Below are 20,078 nucleotides of genomic sequence, written 5' to 3'. Positions count from 1 at the left end.
ACCAGATGGTGCTTACTCTGCTTGTCCGAGCTTGTACCTCCTGGAAGGAGTCGAAATGCAGATAGAACCAGCTTGTATGGAGCAATTACCTCCAGGGCTCTTTGTTGCACGGACATTAGTTACTGTGCACGACTGGGTGGTCCCAGTGCGATGTGTAAATCTGGGAGAAAATAATATCACGCTCCCACCCCGGAGTGAAGTTGCGCAAATTCTAGGCATGCTGGAGGAGCTGATACCACCGCAAGCCGTACATTTGACAGTGAAACAGGGAGATCCTTGAACCCTGGCCATAGACACGTCTACAGTAAAAGAATCTCAGCACCTGCGAGAGGGGCGCCGTGTTCTGGATCAAATGCAGGCTGAATTAACCGAACTCACACCACAGCATGTCCAGCAGGTAGAAGCTCTGTTAGGGTGATATCAAAGATGCGTTTGCACGTCAATAGGATGATTTCGGCTGCACTACGGCCATGACTCATGAGATACCAACTGTAAATGCCGCGCCCATAAGAGAACGATACCGACAAATCCCACCAAAAAAATATACCAAGAGGTGAAGGGGATGCTGACACAGATGTTGCAGAGTGTTGTTATTTGAGCGAGTCAGAGCCCGTGGGCTGCTCCCATTGAGCTGGTATGAAAGAAAGATGGAAGTCTACGTTTCTGTGTGGACTTTTGGAAACTGAATGACTGCACTGTGCGAGATTCATATCCCCTACCCAGGATTGAGGAATCATTCTCTGCACTGAGAAGTGCAAAATTCTTCTCATGATTGGATCTAGCCAGTGGCTATTGGCAAGTACCTATGTCCGAACATGACCGAGCAAAGATGGCCTTTATACTGCCTATGGGCCTGTATGAATTCAACTGGATGCCGCTTGGCCTGGATAACGCTCCTGGTACATTCCAAAGACTTATAAAGTTGTCTAGGTGACTTAAGCTTTGAAGCCACCCATATCTATCTTGATCATATCATCGTGTATGCCGCCATGTTCGTGGAACATCTGCAAAGACTGGAACAGGTGCTGATCCGACTCCAGAGACACGGTTTGAAAGTGGAGCCTCAGAAATGTCATTTGTTTCGCACCCAGATTGAGTACTTGAGACATGTCGACTGTCACGATAGGACTGACGAGTAAACTGGGACCAGGGGCCCTAGCTTGCCCTTTTCCCCGGGATACCTCTAATGGCGAGGATGCTGGGGTCTCCACTCTTGCCCTTTCTCCTAGCTGCAGCCCTGCGTCTGTCCCCCACCCAGGGAAGAGAGGCGCTACTTTGTACCGTAGTATACCAACCCGACAGACAGGGGAACAAAGACAAGGGTAAAAGAAAATTCCACTCACACAAAATATACTCTCACAAATAACAGAGGTATTAATCAGGGTGTGAAGGATGGGGGAAGAAAATAAGGCAGGTAAGGGTGAGGAATTTCCAAGAGTACAAACCAAGCAACAGTCGTACAATAAATTCCTCCAGCTCTCCTTATCCACACCAGCTCCTCTCACTCCAGGTCTATGTAGCAAGTGCTAACTCAGACAAGGACCTGGCCAGAAGGCCTAGCTTTTATAGGAGAGAGGAGTGGCTAACCGAGCAGAGCTGAATACAGGGATTTCCACATGGCCAATTAACCCCTGACCTGCTGAAAGAAAATAAACACATTTAATACACCGGAGAAGTGCTTCTTCCCCGCAGCAAAGCAGGAGCCATTAGATCCTGCGGTCTTCTGATACTGCTCTGTCGTGGTAACTCTGTGACATAGTCTCTGCAGAGGGGTGAGACTGTCCCATGAGAAAATTTCCACAGTATAAGATTGGCCTACCCCGAAGACCGTGAAAAATGTATGGGACTTCCTGGGCCTCACCGAGTAGTATCGGTGTTTCGTAAGAACTTTACTCGCATTGTGAAAACGTTACTAGAACTGTTAAAAGTGGTGCCATCTGGTGCAAAGAACAGGACTATCCTGTGGGGAGTACGTCAGGAGAAAGTGTTTTGAGCCTTGAAGGTGGCTTTGACTGAAGCGCCAGTATTAGCCTATGCAGACTTCTCCCAGCTGTTTATTCTCCACACTGATAGAAGCCTACATGGACTCGGAGCTGTGTTGTCTCAAATCCAAGACAGAAAAGAGCGGGTAATCGCCCATGCGAGCCAGTCCTTACACAACTCTGAACGGAATCCAGACAATTACAACTCGTTCAAACTGGAGTTGTTGGCATTAGTGTGGGCTATGACTAAGAAATTTGCAGAATACTTGTCTGGCTCTAAAGTCCTGAAACGCACCAATAATAACCCTTTGGTCCACCTGGAAAATGCAAAACTTGGGGCCCTGGAGCAGCGCTGGGTGGCTTGGATGGAGATGTTTCAATACAAAATCACCGACAAGAGAGGAGCTGAGAATACCCACGCTGATGCCTTATCCAGAGTGATGCACGAAAAGCCTGGGCCCAACCGTGACGAAGAGCTGGAAGCTGAAGAGGTCTCGGAGTTTCGGGATTCTGCCAGGATGTTGGCAGCTACTCAGGAACAGGTACAGGCAGTGAATCGGGAATGCCTACTGGGACGAACCCCTGATGAGTGGGTCTGGTTACAAAAAGAAGATGGGGAACTCGCTCAAGTGAGACAGTGGGTAACTCTGAAACAACTACCCAGTCAGGGAGAGAGAGAGATGCCCTGTCCCCAGGGACTATGCAGATCCTTCGACTGTGGGAAAGACTCCAACTAAAGAATGGATTATTGTACAGAAAGATTCAGTTACAATGGGAACTGGGTACCACCTGGTAGGTGGTGATCCCTGAGGTGCTGCTGCCTAAGGTGTTTACGGAAGCATACAAAAGAGGAGCTCACTTCGCTCAAGAGAAGACCTTTCAGTGGCTGCCAAAGCTAGCTTACCATCCTCGCCTGAAAGCTGTGGTGGAAGAGGCCTGTCAACAATGTAGAAGCTGCGAATTAGCCAAGCCTCTGGAGCAGAGAGCTCCCACACAGACCATAGTGACCTCTGCTCCTATAGAAGTATTGATGATAGATTATCTGACGATAGGCCCAGCCCACCAAGGATGTGAACATTGTCTAGCGAGGAGGGACCACTTCAATAAGCTCGCCGTTGTGACTCCAACACGTGACCAAACTGCCGAATCAGCAGCATATGCCATCTGAAAGAATTTTGTTCAAGTCTACGGCTGCCCGAAGAGAATTCACTCCGATCAAGGTGCCTGCTTCCTAGGGCGAGTGATGGAGGAACTGCACTGCCTTTACCAGATCGAAAAATCTGGGGAAATGGAGCCAGTGAACGGTTCAATCGGACTCTTATCCAGATGTTAAAGACAATAGAAGAAGTCCGAAAGTCCCAGTGGCCTGAATTTGTAGCTGAGTTAGTGTGGGTATATAAGTACCGAGTACATCGCACCACCGGTTACACTCCATATACCCTGCTGTTCAGCCAGCCAGGAAGAGAGATTACAGAGCTGGAGTTGGATCCAGAGGAGGACTACCCACGAATGGGGGTGTCCACCTTGGTCCGAGAACATCGTCATCATCTGCAAACACTATATCGCCTGGTGCAGACCAGGTTTCAGGAACTTGAGTATCCAAGCGACAGCTCCTCTGCGAGGGACAGCTCTTCAAGCCGGGGACCGAGTGTTGGTCCGTCATAAGCGTCCTAGGGACAAACTGGAGTACCGGTGGGAAAAAAACCCGTGCCGGGTGAACTGGAGACTCAGCTCGGAAGGGCCCGTCTGTGAAATTTAACCTGAAGGGAAGAAAATGCTCCTACTCGAGTAGTTCACCGGAATTTGCTACGCCCTGTTTGTCGAGCGAAATGGGTGCATCACCGCCCTCGTCTGTTCAGCCTGACTCAACTACCCAACCTGATTCGACACTCCTTCTGACTTAAGGCACTCCGAACGGGCCACAGCCGGGATACCCCCAACTGATACGATCAAGATCAGTTTATTTAGCAACAAATCGTTCAAGGACTAGTAGAATGTAAACACAAACTTCAAGAACTCTCGCCCGTGGAATGGCGAGCAAAAGGAGAGGGGGGTGTAAGAAGAAGGCCTGGACCGGGGGTACCTTTCTTGTGCTGGGTCCAGAAACTGTCGGGACTGTCACCTTTATTGTCTGGGGAAAGTCTTAGACACCTGGACCGACCTTTGCACTCGATAGCAGGGGGCGTAGCTAGGCTAAAAGGGCAGAGCGCATGAAAAGGTAGTCAGACTTGGCGGGAATACGCAGCAGGAGAAGTTTGGTGCTCTGTCCTCTGAGCACCGTGACAGCGCAGATCAACGCTATAGTATCCCTGCTGGCATTTAGAGAGACTGTGACCGGAGAACTGCATTCTGCCCATTGTCTCCCCCTGCTCAAGGTACCCATCGCAATGGGCCAGTAAATACCGCGCACATGCCTCCTAAGAAATACCGGGTGACTCACAGAGAACTGTACCCTTTCTCACCCACATACTTCTGCCGAGCTTTGTCAAACTCCGGCAGTGTTGGAGACTGCTCTTCACTCTGCAACCGAATCCTGGACCCAGGACCCTGTGCAAGACGTCGAGGACCCATCGTGACCGCCAGGAACCGGATCATCAACGCCTGCAGGACGACACTGCATTAATCATGTGCTAACCGTGTTGGCACCACCGTTTGATCCTAGGACTCTGCTGTCAGGAAGCCGTCAGACTGATAAGTTGATCTTAATGAACAGATGTTATACCTATTGCCCCCTTACCTCCCTCAGCCACCTATTGTGTTCATATTACCTGTCATACACCTGTCTCTCTTTTCCCCTACCTGCATGGAGTATTCTCCTGTTCAAGTAAAAATTAATGTTAACTCTTGCGCTGTTTCCTGTCCATTACTGCATCCCGCAACCTGATTACACTAGTGTCAACTAAGTACCATATGTGTTTTACATGTATTACTACCATTTATTTGCTTACTGCAGGGTATCTATTGATGTTCTTATTCTAGATTTTACAAGTTTATGGCCACAGTGTGAATATGCCTCTACACATTGCTCTTATACTAAAAAGAATGCTAGCCTAGAAAAATCTGGCAAATGTGTAAAACATAGCCATGCGGTGCCTACTTACCCTTTAAATTCCCCACTGCTTCACATGTATTAGTACCCACCAGTTTTGGTTGTAGCAGTGTAAGTATGTCATTGGCAGGTGATAGAAATGGTGACAAGGTGCATATTTGTTACCACCTTTATTTCTTAAAGGGAATCTGTCACCAGGTGTTTTCTGCCCCATCTGAGAGCAGCATGACGTAGGGGCAAAGATCCTAATTTCAGCGATGTATCATTTACTTTACTGAGTGCTGCAGTTTTAATTAAAACTGTTTTACCATTGTGGTTTTTGTTGGAAGTAAATTTTAGGTTACATATAACATTTTGATTTCTTTTTATTCCTGTTTTGGGAAGAGAAAATGAACAGAATACAGCTATTCTGGCTGTTTTTATTTTTTTATTTTACTATATGGTATAAAGAACATGTTAATTTTATTGCATTAGATGTTATAGATAGACCTCCACCAAATATGAATATTTTTCAGAATTTGCTTTGTGTTTTACAACAATAAAACATTTTTTTTTAGAGAAAAAGTTCAATGTTAGTTTATTGTTTATTAACTTAGGTTTTCTTTAGGCCGCATTCGCACATCCTGGTGATTCCTATACAGGAAAATCTAGTACTGGTGAGATCTGTGGTCCGTTTTCCTGTGTCATCCATATGTATGTATGTGACATCTGTGTGATATTCATGTATCCATTTGCTGTCCGTGTTTTACACCTGTGCGTCGTCTGTGTGACACGTTTTGGCACCTGTGAAAAGTAGTACAGTTCGCTCTGATCCCAAGCGTCAGCTGCTGAAGATAACTCCCATCATTGTCGCTTGGTCTTCCTGAGATGAGTGCTGCCATGCGACAATGATGGGAGTTGCATTCAGCACACGCTGTGTACCTTCTGTGTAAAATAAATAATGAAATGTAAAAAAATGGTGTAGGCTCCCACACAATGTCCATAACTAGCAAAGGGAAAGGCCAAGGCTGGGGCATGATAATAATCTGGGAAAATGGTCAATATTCCAAAAGGTTCCCTGGATATTAATAACAGCTCACAGCTGTTTGCTTAGTGTTTACTGGTAAAATTAAATAAAATTAATTAAAACCAGCAAAGGCTAAACAGGCAGCTGTGGGTTGATATCAATAGTCTGGGAAGGGGCCAGAGATATTGCCCCCCCTCCCAGGCTATAAACATCTGTTCTCAGCCACCCAGAAATGGCGCATCCATAAGATGCGCTAAATCTGGCGCTTAGCCTTGCTCTTCCCACTTACCCTGTGGCAGTGCAAGTGGGGTAATAGGGTTGAGGTTAATGTCAGTTTTGTATTGTCAGCTGACATTAAGTTCAGGGGTTAGTAATGGAGAGGCGTCTATAAGACGCCCACATTACTAACACCTTAGTAAGTTTTGAAATAAACACACAGCAAGCATAAAATACTTTATATTATACTTTTATATTTATAATATTTGAAATAAAACTCAACACCCTGTTTTACACATTTATTTAAAAATAAAAATCACAGTTATACTAATTTTTACATCTAATCCACTGAAGCCCATGTCCCCATTCACCGCAGTGATGTCACCGCTAGGGTGTGAACTTTCTCACATTAGAGCTGACGACAGTAAGGTGAATGGAGTTTATCGGCTATGAACCCCGCTCACCTTATTCATGTTACTGCAAGACACTGATGCTGCGCTATGACGTGCAGCGCAGTGTCTCTACTAGATGGCAGTCTGAACACTTGCATCATGCCAGCGTTCAGCCTGGCATATAGATATAGCAGAGCTAGATTCCTAAAGGGACAAATGGATTATCTTCTCGTCGGACAGGTGAGGGATATGGTTGCTTATTATTTTTGTTTATTTACAGGGGACATCAGCATCGAAGGATTATATTCACGTCGGACAGGTGAGGGATATCGTTGTTTATTATTTTTGTTTGTTTACAGGGGACATGGGCTTCAGTGAATTAGGCGTAAAGGTGAGTATAACTTTTTTTTAATTTTTAAATAAATATGTAAAACAGGGTCTTGCGTTTTATTTCAAATACAGGATTTTATTCTTCTCTGTGATTATTTCAAAATTTACTATGAGGTTAGAAATGGGGGCGCCTCTCCATTACTAACCCCTGGACTTGATGTCAGCTGACAAAACAAAGCTGACATCAACCCCATACCTATTACCTATCACTTATCTATCACTTGAAACCACCACAGGGCAAGTGGGAAAAGCAAGGTTAAGCTCCAGATTTGGCGAATCTTATGGCTGTGCAATTTCTGGGGTGGCTGAAGACCGATGTTAGTAGCCTGGAAGGGGGGACAATATCTGACCCCTTTCCAAGATACCTGTTTAGCCTTTGCTGATTTGAATTTATAGGGGGAACCTGTGTCATTTTTTCTGGAGGTCCCCCTATAATTTCACCAATGAAGGATAAGCAAACAGCTGTGAGCTGTTATTAATAGCCTGGGAACCTTTTGGGATATTGTCCTTTTTTTCACACTATTAACATCAGCCCCCAGCCGTGGGCTTTCCCTCTGCTGGTTATGAAAATTACATGGGAGCCCACACCATTTTTTACATTTCATTCTTTATTTTATACAGGAGGGATACAGCTGGTTCTGAATACAACTCCTATCATTGTCGCTTGGTCGCAGTAATCACAAGGAGATCAGGCTCCAATGATAACAGTTGCCTTCAACAGCCTGCGCCTGGGAACAACGCAAACTTTACAGCTTCTTTTCATGCACCTGTACGTGTCATGCTGATGACACACGGATGTCATCTGTGTGTCATCAGTGTGCATGTGTGCAGCACGTATTTTGTCCGTGCTGCTGATAAAAACCTGACATTTCTGGGGGGTTTTCACACGGACACATGATCCATGTGAAAAAACTGACATGTGCGCACCACTATTGAATACAATGGGTGTGCGTGTGTCTGTATTTGAGGTCCTTAAGAAACGGAATTGTGAAGGGGGTCTTAAAGCACACTTGTTCTTTCACATAAAGCCTGTAGTCATGTAGTCCTTATCCCCAATAACAAGATAAAACTGCTTTTTGAGCACATACTAGGCTAGTATTTCCAAGTCATATGTTTTCATGTAGCATTTCTAGGATCTTTCCTCATAACCATAAACTGTAAATTGCCATTTATAGATTTTCTTTAACATTATGTTAGCACTGTAGAAACAGTGAATTTCTGCCAGCATTTATGGCCTCCACCATTGTATTCTTGCCTGTCTGCTACAGACTGAAAGGAGTTTTCCCATGATGAAAAGTTAATTTTAATCAATAGATCTTGGAATAATAATAACTTCCACAATTAGATGTGTTTAAATAAACTGTTCTTGTGCTGAGATAATCTTTTAAATGTGCCCCTGCTGTGCGCTGTAGTACCTTTAAAATTCGGCGCTTCTGCCGTTTCTTCTGTTCAATCACTCCCACTATACACCGGCCCTCTTCTGTCAAGGGAGCCCGGGGTTCATCCAGACAGATGCAGAGGTTGGGGAAGGTGACGGGACAGGAGTCGCTGCGGGAGCTGAGGTGAGGGTAGATGACGCACTCACCATGACTGCAGTCAGCTGTGATGGCCCTCCACTGAGGACACGCGAACTCGGGATCACGGCCACGATGGTCCCTCTCTCCACGACTTCCGGTTTCTTTATTTCTTCTTCAGGCTTCAGCTTCTCGACATCCACAGTGTCCTCGCTCTTGGCGATCTTCATTTGCACAGGTATCTCACTTAGCAATGGCATCTTTCTTCCAGGCATGCCGTCTTGCTTTTCTGGGCTCCACCCATTCGTAGGTGAAGTTACTTCCAGCTGCCCCACCCATTCCTTAAGACTCTGCTGTAGGGGTTGGGGATTCTTCTGACACGCCCATCTCGGGCGGGCACCAGTCACAAAGGGCCTTGGCCTAGGCTCAGGCCACTGCTTCTTCCATTTTCGCTCCCTTTTCTTCTCAGGACACCCATGGTGGGCAGCACTGCTCTCAGTTTTCGCGCCACTGACTGCCATCTTCTTGTCAGTGCTTGGCGCCATCCTTAAGTCACCAACGGCTGCCATCTTTAACTGTGTCACGACTGCCATCTTTGCCATATTTAAGGTTCTTCCGTGCTCTGTAAATAAGGCATCATTATCCTGCCGACTACGCCAATTCTGTAAGGTGTCCAGGGTGGTAGTCGTGGCAACGGGCTGTTCTGTTCCCACACTCTGGTGCCGCACAGAAAAAATACAGTGTCCCTTTTGCTGCATATGCAGCATGAGCAACAGAACACTCACAGTCACTATCAGGTTTCTCTCGACTGTTATCCTGCCGCCACCGCAATCATGAGCTCCGCAAGTCACTTCACAGCATGGTTCAAACACAGAGACATCTTCCTATTTTTCTTTGATGTACAGGCAGCTCCTTTCTTCTCCTTCAGCTCTATCTCCCTTTTCCTGGCAATCTCTGCCATATCTCTGGACAGTCCGTGTCCCATCAGTACCTTCAGCGTCACCAGCTCCCTGTCAGCCAATCGTCCGGATCCATTATGGAAAGGTGCCGGGAACGCCATCTCAGCTGCTCCTGCCGCGGTCTTAGATCCTGAATCCTTCTTGGGGATGTCCTCTTGAGCTGGTGCCTGACTGCACTATTCTCCTCCTGGGGGGCCCCTTACTGCCATCGCAGCTATATCCCCCACCGCTGTCTATTGCCTGTGTCAGTATTCCTCACATCTCACCCTGGGCAAGACTGCCTGGGCTTCTGCCTCTACGGCAACCCCGACCTATTGTCTCCTTCCCCACAATCCTGTAGAATGCAAGCCTGCAAGGGCAGGGTCATCTCCCCTGTGTATCAGTCTGTCATTGTTAGTTTTGTTTACTGTAAGTGATATTTGTATTTTAAAAGTAACCCGTCTCATGTACAGCACCATGGAATTAATGGTGCTATATAAATAAATAAATAATAATAATAATCAAAAAGTGCCTGTCCTATACCTCCCTGCTCTGTGCTGCTCTGCTCTGTAACTCCTCCCATCTTCTTAACCCCTATGCTGTCTGTATCTAACACTACTATTTATTCTATGCTATCCTATCTCTATGATGCCCCCTCTATTCTAATCCCCCTACGGTCCTATACTGTCCCTAAGCTTGCACTCAATACTTAACAAGTGCATCATAATACAGTATAATAACCTTAGTAAACTGCACATTACACTAGAAAAACAACAGGGTGCCACATGTGATACATGTGAACGGTGTCCAGAAGAGAGAAGGCACATGAGGGTCCCCACCACCTCCTTACATAATGGCCGTGTCTGACCATACAGGGACGTAGTCTGATCATACCACAGCTCCTGGGCAAGGAGAAAGCAAAAGGGTATACAGATAGAACAGCATGGGATCAGAGCTGATTCTTTTTGTGAGATAAATCAGTTCCCTACCTGTATTTTAACAATGTTTTACTTCAAAGAAATAATCATTTGTGATCCCGTGCTGTAATGTTTTTATACTTTTTGGCTACCTTGCATTCCCAGGTAAGGCACAGCCATTACACAGTACACAACAGGAGCACATTCATAAGATTATCTCAGCACAGGAACATTTTATTTAAACACAACCAATTGTGGAACTTATTATTATTCCAAGATCTAGCTTCCTAGCTTCCACTTGGTATTGTCATGCACCCAGCTCTCCAGCCTGCTCTCCTGCCTTGTCTGTCTATGAAGTGCATATAGTATATCATCCATCTTTCCACACAGATTTACCTCTACTCCTAGCTTCCACTTGGTATGTCTTTCAACTAACCCCAGCTTTACCCATTCACCCCCCTCCACCCATGTTATTTATGACCTTGTTTACTCTGGCTTGATTATATGCATCTGGTCCACCCTTAATTCTCTGACCAAGATGAACAGAGACCACTCCTCTCTGCTTCACACCTGTATGCACTTAGTTGTACATATATTGCATAGCACAAGTCTGCAATGATTTTAGTCTGCAGTGTGATTCCTATAAGTGTGTCCTAGAAGTGTGAAGATTAACGTAGAATTAAAACCAGAAGGGAACTGAAGGGAACTGGCCAGTCACTGTAAACAATGTTTCTGTTTGCTTTCACTTTCACCCCTATAATCCTTCACTTTCTGCTAACCCCCCTAATCCCTACACCTAGTAAGGAACTGTTCATCTCTTCTTCAATCCTCCCCATCCATCTCACTTCTTCTTCAGAACTGTTCCTCAACATACAATCCTCTGTCTCATGCCCTCTCCTGCTCCCACCTGCTAACACTTTCTCTGCTCCTTCTCACTGCTGGTGAAATCTCTCCAAATCCTGGTCCTCCTCACCACATCCCCACAGTCAGTACTTCCTCCCATCCACGCTCTATCACAAATTTCCGTAACCTCTCTAACCTTGTACCCATTTGCCCGGCCCCCACTTCCCCAGTCCCACTAACAGGAGCTCTATGGAACGCTCGTTCTGTCTGCAACAAACTTTCCACCCTCTGTTACCCTCCCTTCCTTTGAGGTGCACTCTGTGCGCATCTACTCCCCCTCCAACCTCCAACTGGCTGTCATTTACTGCCCCCCAGGGCCAGCCACCACCTTCTTTGACCACTTCACCACCTGGCTACTTCATTTCCTTTCTGCGGACATCCCCACTATCATCATGGGCGACTTCAACATCCCCATTGACACTTCCCTCTCAGCTGCCACTAAACTTCTATCTCTCACTTCCTCCTTCGGCCTCACTCAATGGTCTTCTGCAGACACTCACAAAGATGCTCACACACTGGACCTCATCTTCACCCGCCTCTGCTCCCTATCTAACCTCTCTAACTCACCTCTTCCTCTTTCTGACCACAATCTACTCACATTCTCTTCCTTCTCCACTCCTTGTCTACAATCCCCACCCCACAAACTTGCACAGCCTCGCAGAAATCTTAAACACCTTGATCTACACTCACTCTCTGAATCCCTCCTCCCTCTCTCAGATATAAGTTTCCTACACAATGCGGATGATGCTGCCACTCTATATAACACCACAATAGCTGTAGCTTTGGAATCTCTTGCCCCTTTCACACATACCAAAGCTCGCAAAATCGACAGACAGCCCTGGCACACCAGCCTGACCAAAGAACTGAGGCGAGCTTCGAGGGCTGCTGAGCGCAGATGGAAAAGATCTCACTCCAACGAGCACTTCATCTCATTCAAAAAGTCCCTCACTACTTTCAAGACTACACTCGCCACAGCAAAACAAACCTACTTCTCATCTCTCATATCCTCCCTGTCTCACAACCCTAAACAGTTATTCAACACCTTCAATTCTCTCCTCCATCCCCCGCAGCTCCTCCCTCCTCACTCATCTCAGCTGAAGACTTTGCCTCATTTTTCAAGCCAAAGATTGAGAACATCAGAGACTGTTTTAGCGAACAACCCCCAGAACCCTTTCTCTCAACTACCCAACCCTCCACCTCCAAAACCAACTTCTCCACCATTACAGAAGATCGACTCTCCACTCTACTCTCAAAATCGCATCTCACCACCTGTGCACTTGACCCGATCCCATCCCACTTCATCCCAAACCTCGCCACAGTCTTCATCCCAACCCTAACCCATCTCTTCAACCTATCACTAACAACTGGTGTTTTCCCCTCCAGCTTTAAACATGCCTCAATCACACCTATCCTCAAAAAACCCTCTCTTGACCCATCCTCTGTATCTAGCTATCGCCCTATATCACTTCTCCCCTATGCCTCAAAACTACTGGAACAACACGTCCATCTCAAACTGTACTCCCATCAATCTTCCTGCTCCCTCTTCAACCGCTTACAATCAGGCTTCCGGTCACACCACTCCACTGAAACTGCCTTAACTAAGGTCACCAATGACCTATTAACCACCAAGACCAAGCGACACTACTCTATCTTCCTCCTCCTGGACCTGTCCTCTGCCTTTGACACAGTGGACCATTCCCTGTTGCTGCGGACCCTCTCATCCCTTGGCATCACAGACTTGGCCCTATCCTAGATCTCGTCATACCTAACTGACCGGACATTCAGCGTCTCCCACTCACACACCACCTCCTCACCTCACCCCCTATCTGTCGTAGTCCCACAAGGTTCAGACCTAGGGTCCCTGCTCTTCTCCATCTACACCTTTGGCCTGGGACAGCTCATAGAATCTCACGGTTTTCAGTATCATCTCTATGCCGACAACACACAGATTTACATCTCTGGACCAGATATCACCACCCTGTTAACCAGAATCCCTCAATGTTTGTCTGCTATTTCATCCTTCTTCTCTGCTAGATTTCTAAAACTTAACATGGACTAAACAGAATTCATCATCTTTCCCCCATCTCATGTGGCCCCCCCAACGAACCTATCCATTACAGTAAACGGCTGCCCACTGTCCCCAGTCCCACAAGCTCGCTGTCTTGGGCTAATCCTTGACACTGATCTCACCTTCAAACCACATATCCAAGCCCTTTCCACGTCCTGCCACCTTAAACTCAAAAATATTTCACGGATCCGTACATTCCTAAACCAAGAATCTGCAAAAACCCTAGTCCATGCCCTCATCATCTCTCGCCTCGACTACTGTAACCTCCTGCTCTGTGGCCTCCCCTTTAACACTCTCGCACCCCTCCAATCTATTCTAAACTCTGCTGCCCGACTAATCCACCTGTCCCCCCACTATTCCCCGGCTTCTCCCCTCTGTTAATCCCTTCACTGGCTCCCCATTACCCAGAGACTCCAGTACAAAAGCCTAACCATGACATACAAAGCCATCCACAACCTGTCTCCTCCATACATCTGTGACCTCGTCTCCCGGTACTTTCCTGCACGCAACCTCCGATCCTCAGAAGATCTCCTTCTTTCCTCCCCCTTTCTTATCTCCTCTTCCCACAATCGTATACAAGATTTCTCTCGCGCATCACCCCTACTCTGGAACTCTCTACCACAACACATCAGACTCTCGCCTACCATTGAAACCTTCAAAAAGAACCTGAAGACCCACCTCTTCCGACAAGCCTACAACTTGAGTAACCACCGATCGACCAAACCACTGCACGACCAGCTCTACCCTCACCTACTGTATCCTCACCCGTCCCTTGTAGATTGTGAGCCATCGCGGGCAGGGTCCTCTCTCCTCCTGTACCAGTTGTGACCTGTATTGTTCAAGATTATTGTACTTGTTTTCATTATGTATACCCCTCCTCACATGTAAAGCACCATGGAATAAATGGCGCTATAATAATTAATAATAATAGTAATAATAATAATAATCTAGTGATTAAAATGAATGTTTGTTTGTGGGACATCCACTTTAAAGCTGTTCTGTTATATATATATATATATATATATATATATATATATATATATATGTAGTTTGACAGACAGGAGAGCAGGAGCAGAGAGTCAAAAACCTGCACTGCCAACCGGTTGCAGCTCCCCATGCACTCGGCTTGGGGAGAACAGTAATGACGTCTTCCTCTTGCCTGAGCACAATTCTCAATAAGCAATAAGGGGTTGACTTTCTCAGACACATTTTAGGTGCTATATATTGTTTTATTTTGAGCATTAACACTACCAAGTCACCATTTTTTGCTGCTTTTTCACTGCATTTGTGAATACAGAGCTCAATACTTAAAAAAATGTTGAAAATAGATGGTTGGTTGTAAAATACACTTAAAAGGGGAAAGCATATGCTATAAATGCACAAGTTGAAAAGTTTATAGCACTAATCAAACATTCATGATTTTGTATTTTGTCTCATGGCATTATATCTGGTTGCACAAAATAGTACTTTACCTATACAAGTTGGGGGAGATCCCCAGTGCCCATCTGAGCAGTGAATCGCACTGTCGCCATTCAAGAAGTGATGCTCTAAACAATGGTACACAATCACCGAGCCAGATTCATACACTGATTGCAAGAAATTATCTACACTGTGCTCTACTTTAGGAGGAGGACCACAAGATTTCAATGATTCTAGGCAAAGAAAAAGACATTTATGTAAGACAATTTACTGGTTTACCATTGTGGGATAATGAATATGCTGTTTATTGTATACCTTTCTTTTTGCAGGAAGGATACTGAATTTGGCCATTTTTGCAGAGTCCTTTCACTTCAGTGTACATCGGCAGCTCAAAACCTTCCATGCACTGAAATTCCACCATATCACCATGTAAAAATTTTGAGTGTAGGTCTGAACTCCATTGAAGCTCCAAATTTCTCTCTTTGATGTCACCCACAGCGAGGGTGCAGGGCTCTACAGAGTGCAAAATAAATGTCTGCTTTAAGAAAACAATGTAAATTCATGTAAGATTCCAGTTTAAATATATAGGGTGTACTAGATCATAAACTAAACATTACACTTGACTTTGATGATAGAATTAGATGCATACTTTTACATTTCTTTCTACACTTAACTCATAGAAGTCTTCTACTGTATTTTGTACAGCCCAATGAAGTTGTGGCTTTTTTACATTTCACAAGGCCACCCAGGTTATAGTAATAGTTAGACACATACACCAGCGGACATATTTCAGTTAGTCTACTAAATGCTCCCTCCCCTGCTCCAACAAATAAAATTATTACAGATGTTAACCAAAAATTGGTGCCATTCATGACACAGTCTGCGTGGTTCATAATGCCTGATGAAGAGACCTGAGTAGTCTTGAAAGTTTTCTATTTGCTACCAACTTTTCAGTTAGCCATTAAAAGGTGTCAACCAATGAGGACTCTCAATTTTTAATATTTTTCTATCTATTGGCTAACATCGCACAAACATGTATTTTTCCTAGTCAATAATTAATTATTTTGGAGCTATTTCAACCCAGAATAAAATATAGCACCCTATGGAGGCCCTAAATAGTGAAAATAATTTTTCCCTTGTGAATTTTTGTGCATACGGCTTTTTGGGAATTGACCTTCAATTGTCTCTAATAACTTTTAGCTTTAGTGAATATTAGATTATAAAATACACCCTATGATACTCCTCACATGATTTGTTATACTAAACACATTCTATAGAACGTCTTACTTACGTAAGCATTTTGGCAGCACAGACCAGGATCCATGTATACAGTACACAGTTTTAGGCCCCTCCATCAGGTGGAAGCTGTGACATTTATAGTCCACAGAGGAGCCATTTTCATAGCTGTCCAATGGAGCTTCAATGAGGTCACCTTTGCTTATCGCTGGTGGGGTTTGGCAATATTCATTGTTGACTGAAATATATCCAGAAAAGACATTAGAATAATATACAGTTTATTACTACTTAGAAACATTTCCAGTGCTGAAAAATAAAATGTTAAATATTTTTTTACATATAATTTATAGCACATTTATAAATTATGCAGATTATTTCACTAACAGCTAATTATGTTTTTTTATGTCTATATATTTCTAGCGGTTTTTCTCATATTTTCATTAGTTTCTAATCTTTTCACACACATTGATTTCCCGGTGAGGTTCTGCTGGACAGGTGTTTCAAAACAATATCCCTAAATGGACTCTAAAAGGCTTATAATAAAGGATGAGATGCCCTTAAAAAATATTGACAGAATATATCAAAATGTGGTACTCCACCATAGCTTAACAAAGGATTACTATTTTGCACACCAGAAAGATCCTAATTGCCTGAAAATAAAGATACTTGAGCAAATCAATTAGTTTTACCTAAATTGTTATGGAAAATTAATTACAGGGATTGTCCACTACTAGGACAACCTCTTCTCATTCTGAATGTTTGCCCTGTTAAAATAACATCGATACTCACCTCCCATGTTGTTGCCGTTCCAGTGGTGTCGGCACTCGCGTTTCCAGGGCTCATGTGCATTTGTTAGGACATGTGAGCCTTGCACCCAATCAGCGCTGGCGTCACTGTCCCCGCCTTCAGACATATAAGTAATCTAGAGGAAGTGACCGACCAACTGCAGCTCTCGCTTCCTCTTGATTATTTATAGGTCTGAAGGTGGGGACAATGACACCAGCACTGATTGTATATAGAAACAAAAGAGAGAAGGGAGCGCACATGAATGATATCGGCCGAGGAAGGGAACTGAAAGGTCAAGGCCCTACTCACCATGTACGGTTATGCTGAACAAGCATAACAATGTGGAGTGGCTCAAAAGGGTTCCTAGTCCTGTGGGGCAGGTGAACGGCAGCTCCAAGACGTCGGCACAGTGGTATTCGGGAGGCAATGAGCGGAGAAAGATGGCTGAGTCCGGAGAGATGCCGTCGTGCAAGAGACTCCGAGTAATGTGCCCCACATGATCAAGGACCTGCCGGTCACGTGGTGGAAGGTCCTGGAGCAGCAAGGGAGAAGTTGGCTTGTCAGCTGCAGCTCCCGCCGCAGTCCCTCTAGGAGGGAGAATCAACTGAAGAAAATAGCGGTCTGGAGGGAGCGCTGATGACAGAGGCCACCGGAGTGCAGGTTGGGGATTCAAAATCTTTAATCACAACGCGTTTCAACAGCCAATCACTGTCTTCTTGTCTTCTGACTCATTGCCACCTGAAGAAGACAGCGATTGGCTATTGAAATGCACTGTGATTAAAGATTTTAAATCCCCAACCAGCACTCCGGTGGCCACTTTCATTAGCGCTCCCTCCAGACCACTATTTTCTTCAATTGTTTACCAGCACTGATTGAGCACAGTGTTATGACCTGGTGGTTAGGACAATAATGGACCTGGTGGTTAAGAGCACACGGAAAGACCTGATAGTTACAATAATACAGGACAAGCTCTGGGAAGTGGGAAATCTGCTGACCGCAATCCCTAATCCTATCACACACACAAGAAATAGCCGTGGATTGCTCCTAACGCTCCCTATGCAACTCGTCACAGCCTCAGAACTAGCTAGCCCTAAAGATAGAAAAATAAAGCCTACCTTGCCTCAGAGAAATTCCCCAAAGGAAAAGGCAGCCCCCCACATATAATGACTGTGAGTTAAGATGAAAATCACAAACACAGAGATGAAATAGATTTTAGCAAAGAGAGGCCCGACTTACTGAACAGACAGAGGATAGGAAAGGTAACTTTGCGGTCTGCACAAAAACTACAAAAAATTACGCAGAGTGCGCAAAAAGACCCTCCACACCGACTCACGGTGCGGAGGCGCCACACTGCATCCCAGAGCTTCCAGCAAGCAAGACAAAAATCAAAATAGCAAGCTGGACAGAAAAATAGCAAACAAGTGAAAAACAAGCAGGAACTTAGCTTCTGCTGGAGAAGACAGGTCACCAGAACAAACCAGGAGCGAACTAGACCAATACTAGAACATTGACAGGTGGCATGGAGCAATGATCTAAGTGGAGTTAAATAGAGCAGCCAGCTAACGAATTAACCTCGTCACCTGTGGAAGGAAACTCAGAAGCCGCAGCCCCACTCACAGCCACCAGAGGAAGCCCATGGACAGAACCAGCCGAAGTACCATTCATGACCACAGGAGGGAGCTTGACAACAGAATTCACAACAGTACCCCCCCCCCTTGAGGAGGGGTCACCGAACCCTCACCAGAGCCCCCAGGCCGACCAGGACGAGCCAAATGAAAGGCACGAACCAGATCGGCAGCATGAACATCAGAGGCAAAGACCCAGGAATTATCTTCCTGACCATAACCCTTCCACTTGACCAGGTACTGGAGTTTCCGTCTCGAAATACGAGAATCCAAAATCTTCTCCACCACATACTCCAACTCCCCCTCAACCAACACCGGGCCAGGAGGATCAACGGATGGAACCACAGGCGCCACATATCTCCGCAATAACGACCTATGGAACACATTATGGATGGCAAAAGAAGCTGGAAGGGTCAAACGAAATGACACAGGATTGAGAACCTCAGAAATCTTATACGGACCAATGAAACGAGGCTTAAACTTAGGAGAGGAAACCTTTATAGGAACACAACGAGACGACAACCAAACCAAATCCCCAACACGAAGTCAGGGACCCACACAGCGCCGGCGGTTAGCGAAACGTTGAGCCTTCTCCTGGGACAATGTCAAATTGTCCACCACATGAGTCCAAATCTGCTGCAACCTATCCACCACAGTATCTACACCAGGACAGTCCGAAGACTCAACCTGCCCTGAAGAGAAACGAGGATGGAAACCAGAATTGCAGAAAAACGGCGAAACCAAAGTAGCCGAGCTGGCCCGATTATTAAGGGCGAACTCAGCCAAAGGCAAAAAGGACACCCAATCATCCTGATCAGCAGAAACAAAGCATCTCAGATATGTTTCCAAAGTCTGATTAGTTCGTTTGGTTTGGCCATTTGTCTGAGGATGGAAAGCCGAAGAAAAAGACAAATCAATGCCCATCCTAGCACAAAAGGATCGCCAAAACCTCGAAACAAACTGGGAACCTCTGTCCGAAACGATGTTCTCCAGAATGCCATGTAAACGAACCACATGCTGGAAAAACAATGGCACCAAATCAGAGGAGGAAGGCAATTTAGACAAGGGTACCAAATGGACCATCTTAGAGAAGCGATCACAAACCACCCAAATGACCGACATCTTTTGAGAGACAGGGAGATCCAAAATAAAATCCATAGAAATATGCATCCAGGGCCTCTTCGGGACCGGCAAGGGCAAAAGCAACCCACTGGCACGAGAACAGCAGGGCTTAGCCCGAGCACAAGTCCCACAGGACTGCACAAAAGAACGCACATCCCGTGACAAAGACGGCCACCAAAAGGATCTAGCCACCAAATCTCTGGTACCAAAGATTCCAGGATGACCAGCCAACACCGAACAATGAACCTCAGAGATAACTCTACTAGTCCATTTATCAGGGACAAACAGTTTCTCCGCTGGGCAACGGTCAGGTCTATCAGCCTGAAATTTTTGCAGCACCCGCCGCAAATCAGGGGAGATGGCAGACAAAATTACCCCCTCTTTGAGAATACCCGCCAGCTCAGGAACACCCGGAGAGTCGGGCACAAAACGCCTTGACAGGGCATCAGCCTTCACATTCTTAGAGCCCGGAAGGTACGAAACCACAAAATCAAAACGGGAGAAAAATAGCGACC

At 45.5% G+C, this 20,078-nt stretch overlaps 1 protein-coding gene across 2 annotated transcripts in view; it reads right to left on the bottom strand.

The window, feature by feature from the left end:
- Positions 1-20,078, bottom strand: part of F13B (coagulation factor XIII B chain) — a 196,275-nt gene that overhangs the window by 9,561 nt on the left and 166,636 nt on the right. For both annotated transcript variants that reach the window (XM_069737309.1, XM_069737308.1), the window contains exons 8-10: positions 16,086-16,268; positions 15,110-15,307; positions 14,848-15,027 (exon numbers count right to left, since the gene is read on the bottom strand). In XM_069737309.1, coding sequence (XP_069593410.1) covers positions 14,848-15,027; positions 15,110-15,307; positions 16,086-16,268 — 561 coding nt within the window. The remainder of the gene's footprint in view (positions 1-14,847; positions 15,028-15,109; positions 15,308-16,085; positions 16,269-20,078) is intronic.

Source organism: Ranitomeya imitator, chromosome 8 (genome assembly GCF_032444005.1).
Source record: "Ranitomeya imitator isolate aRanImi1 chromosome 8, aRanImi1.pri, whole genome shotgun sequence".
Classification (NCBI taxonomy): Eukaryota; Metazoa; Chordata; class Amphibia; order Anura; family Dendrobatidae; genus Ranitomeya; species Ranitomeya imitator.
This window is presented reverse-complemented; position numbering and strand designations above follow the sequence as displayed.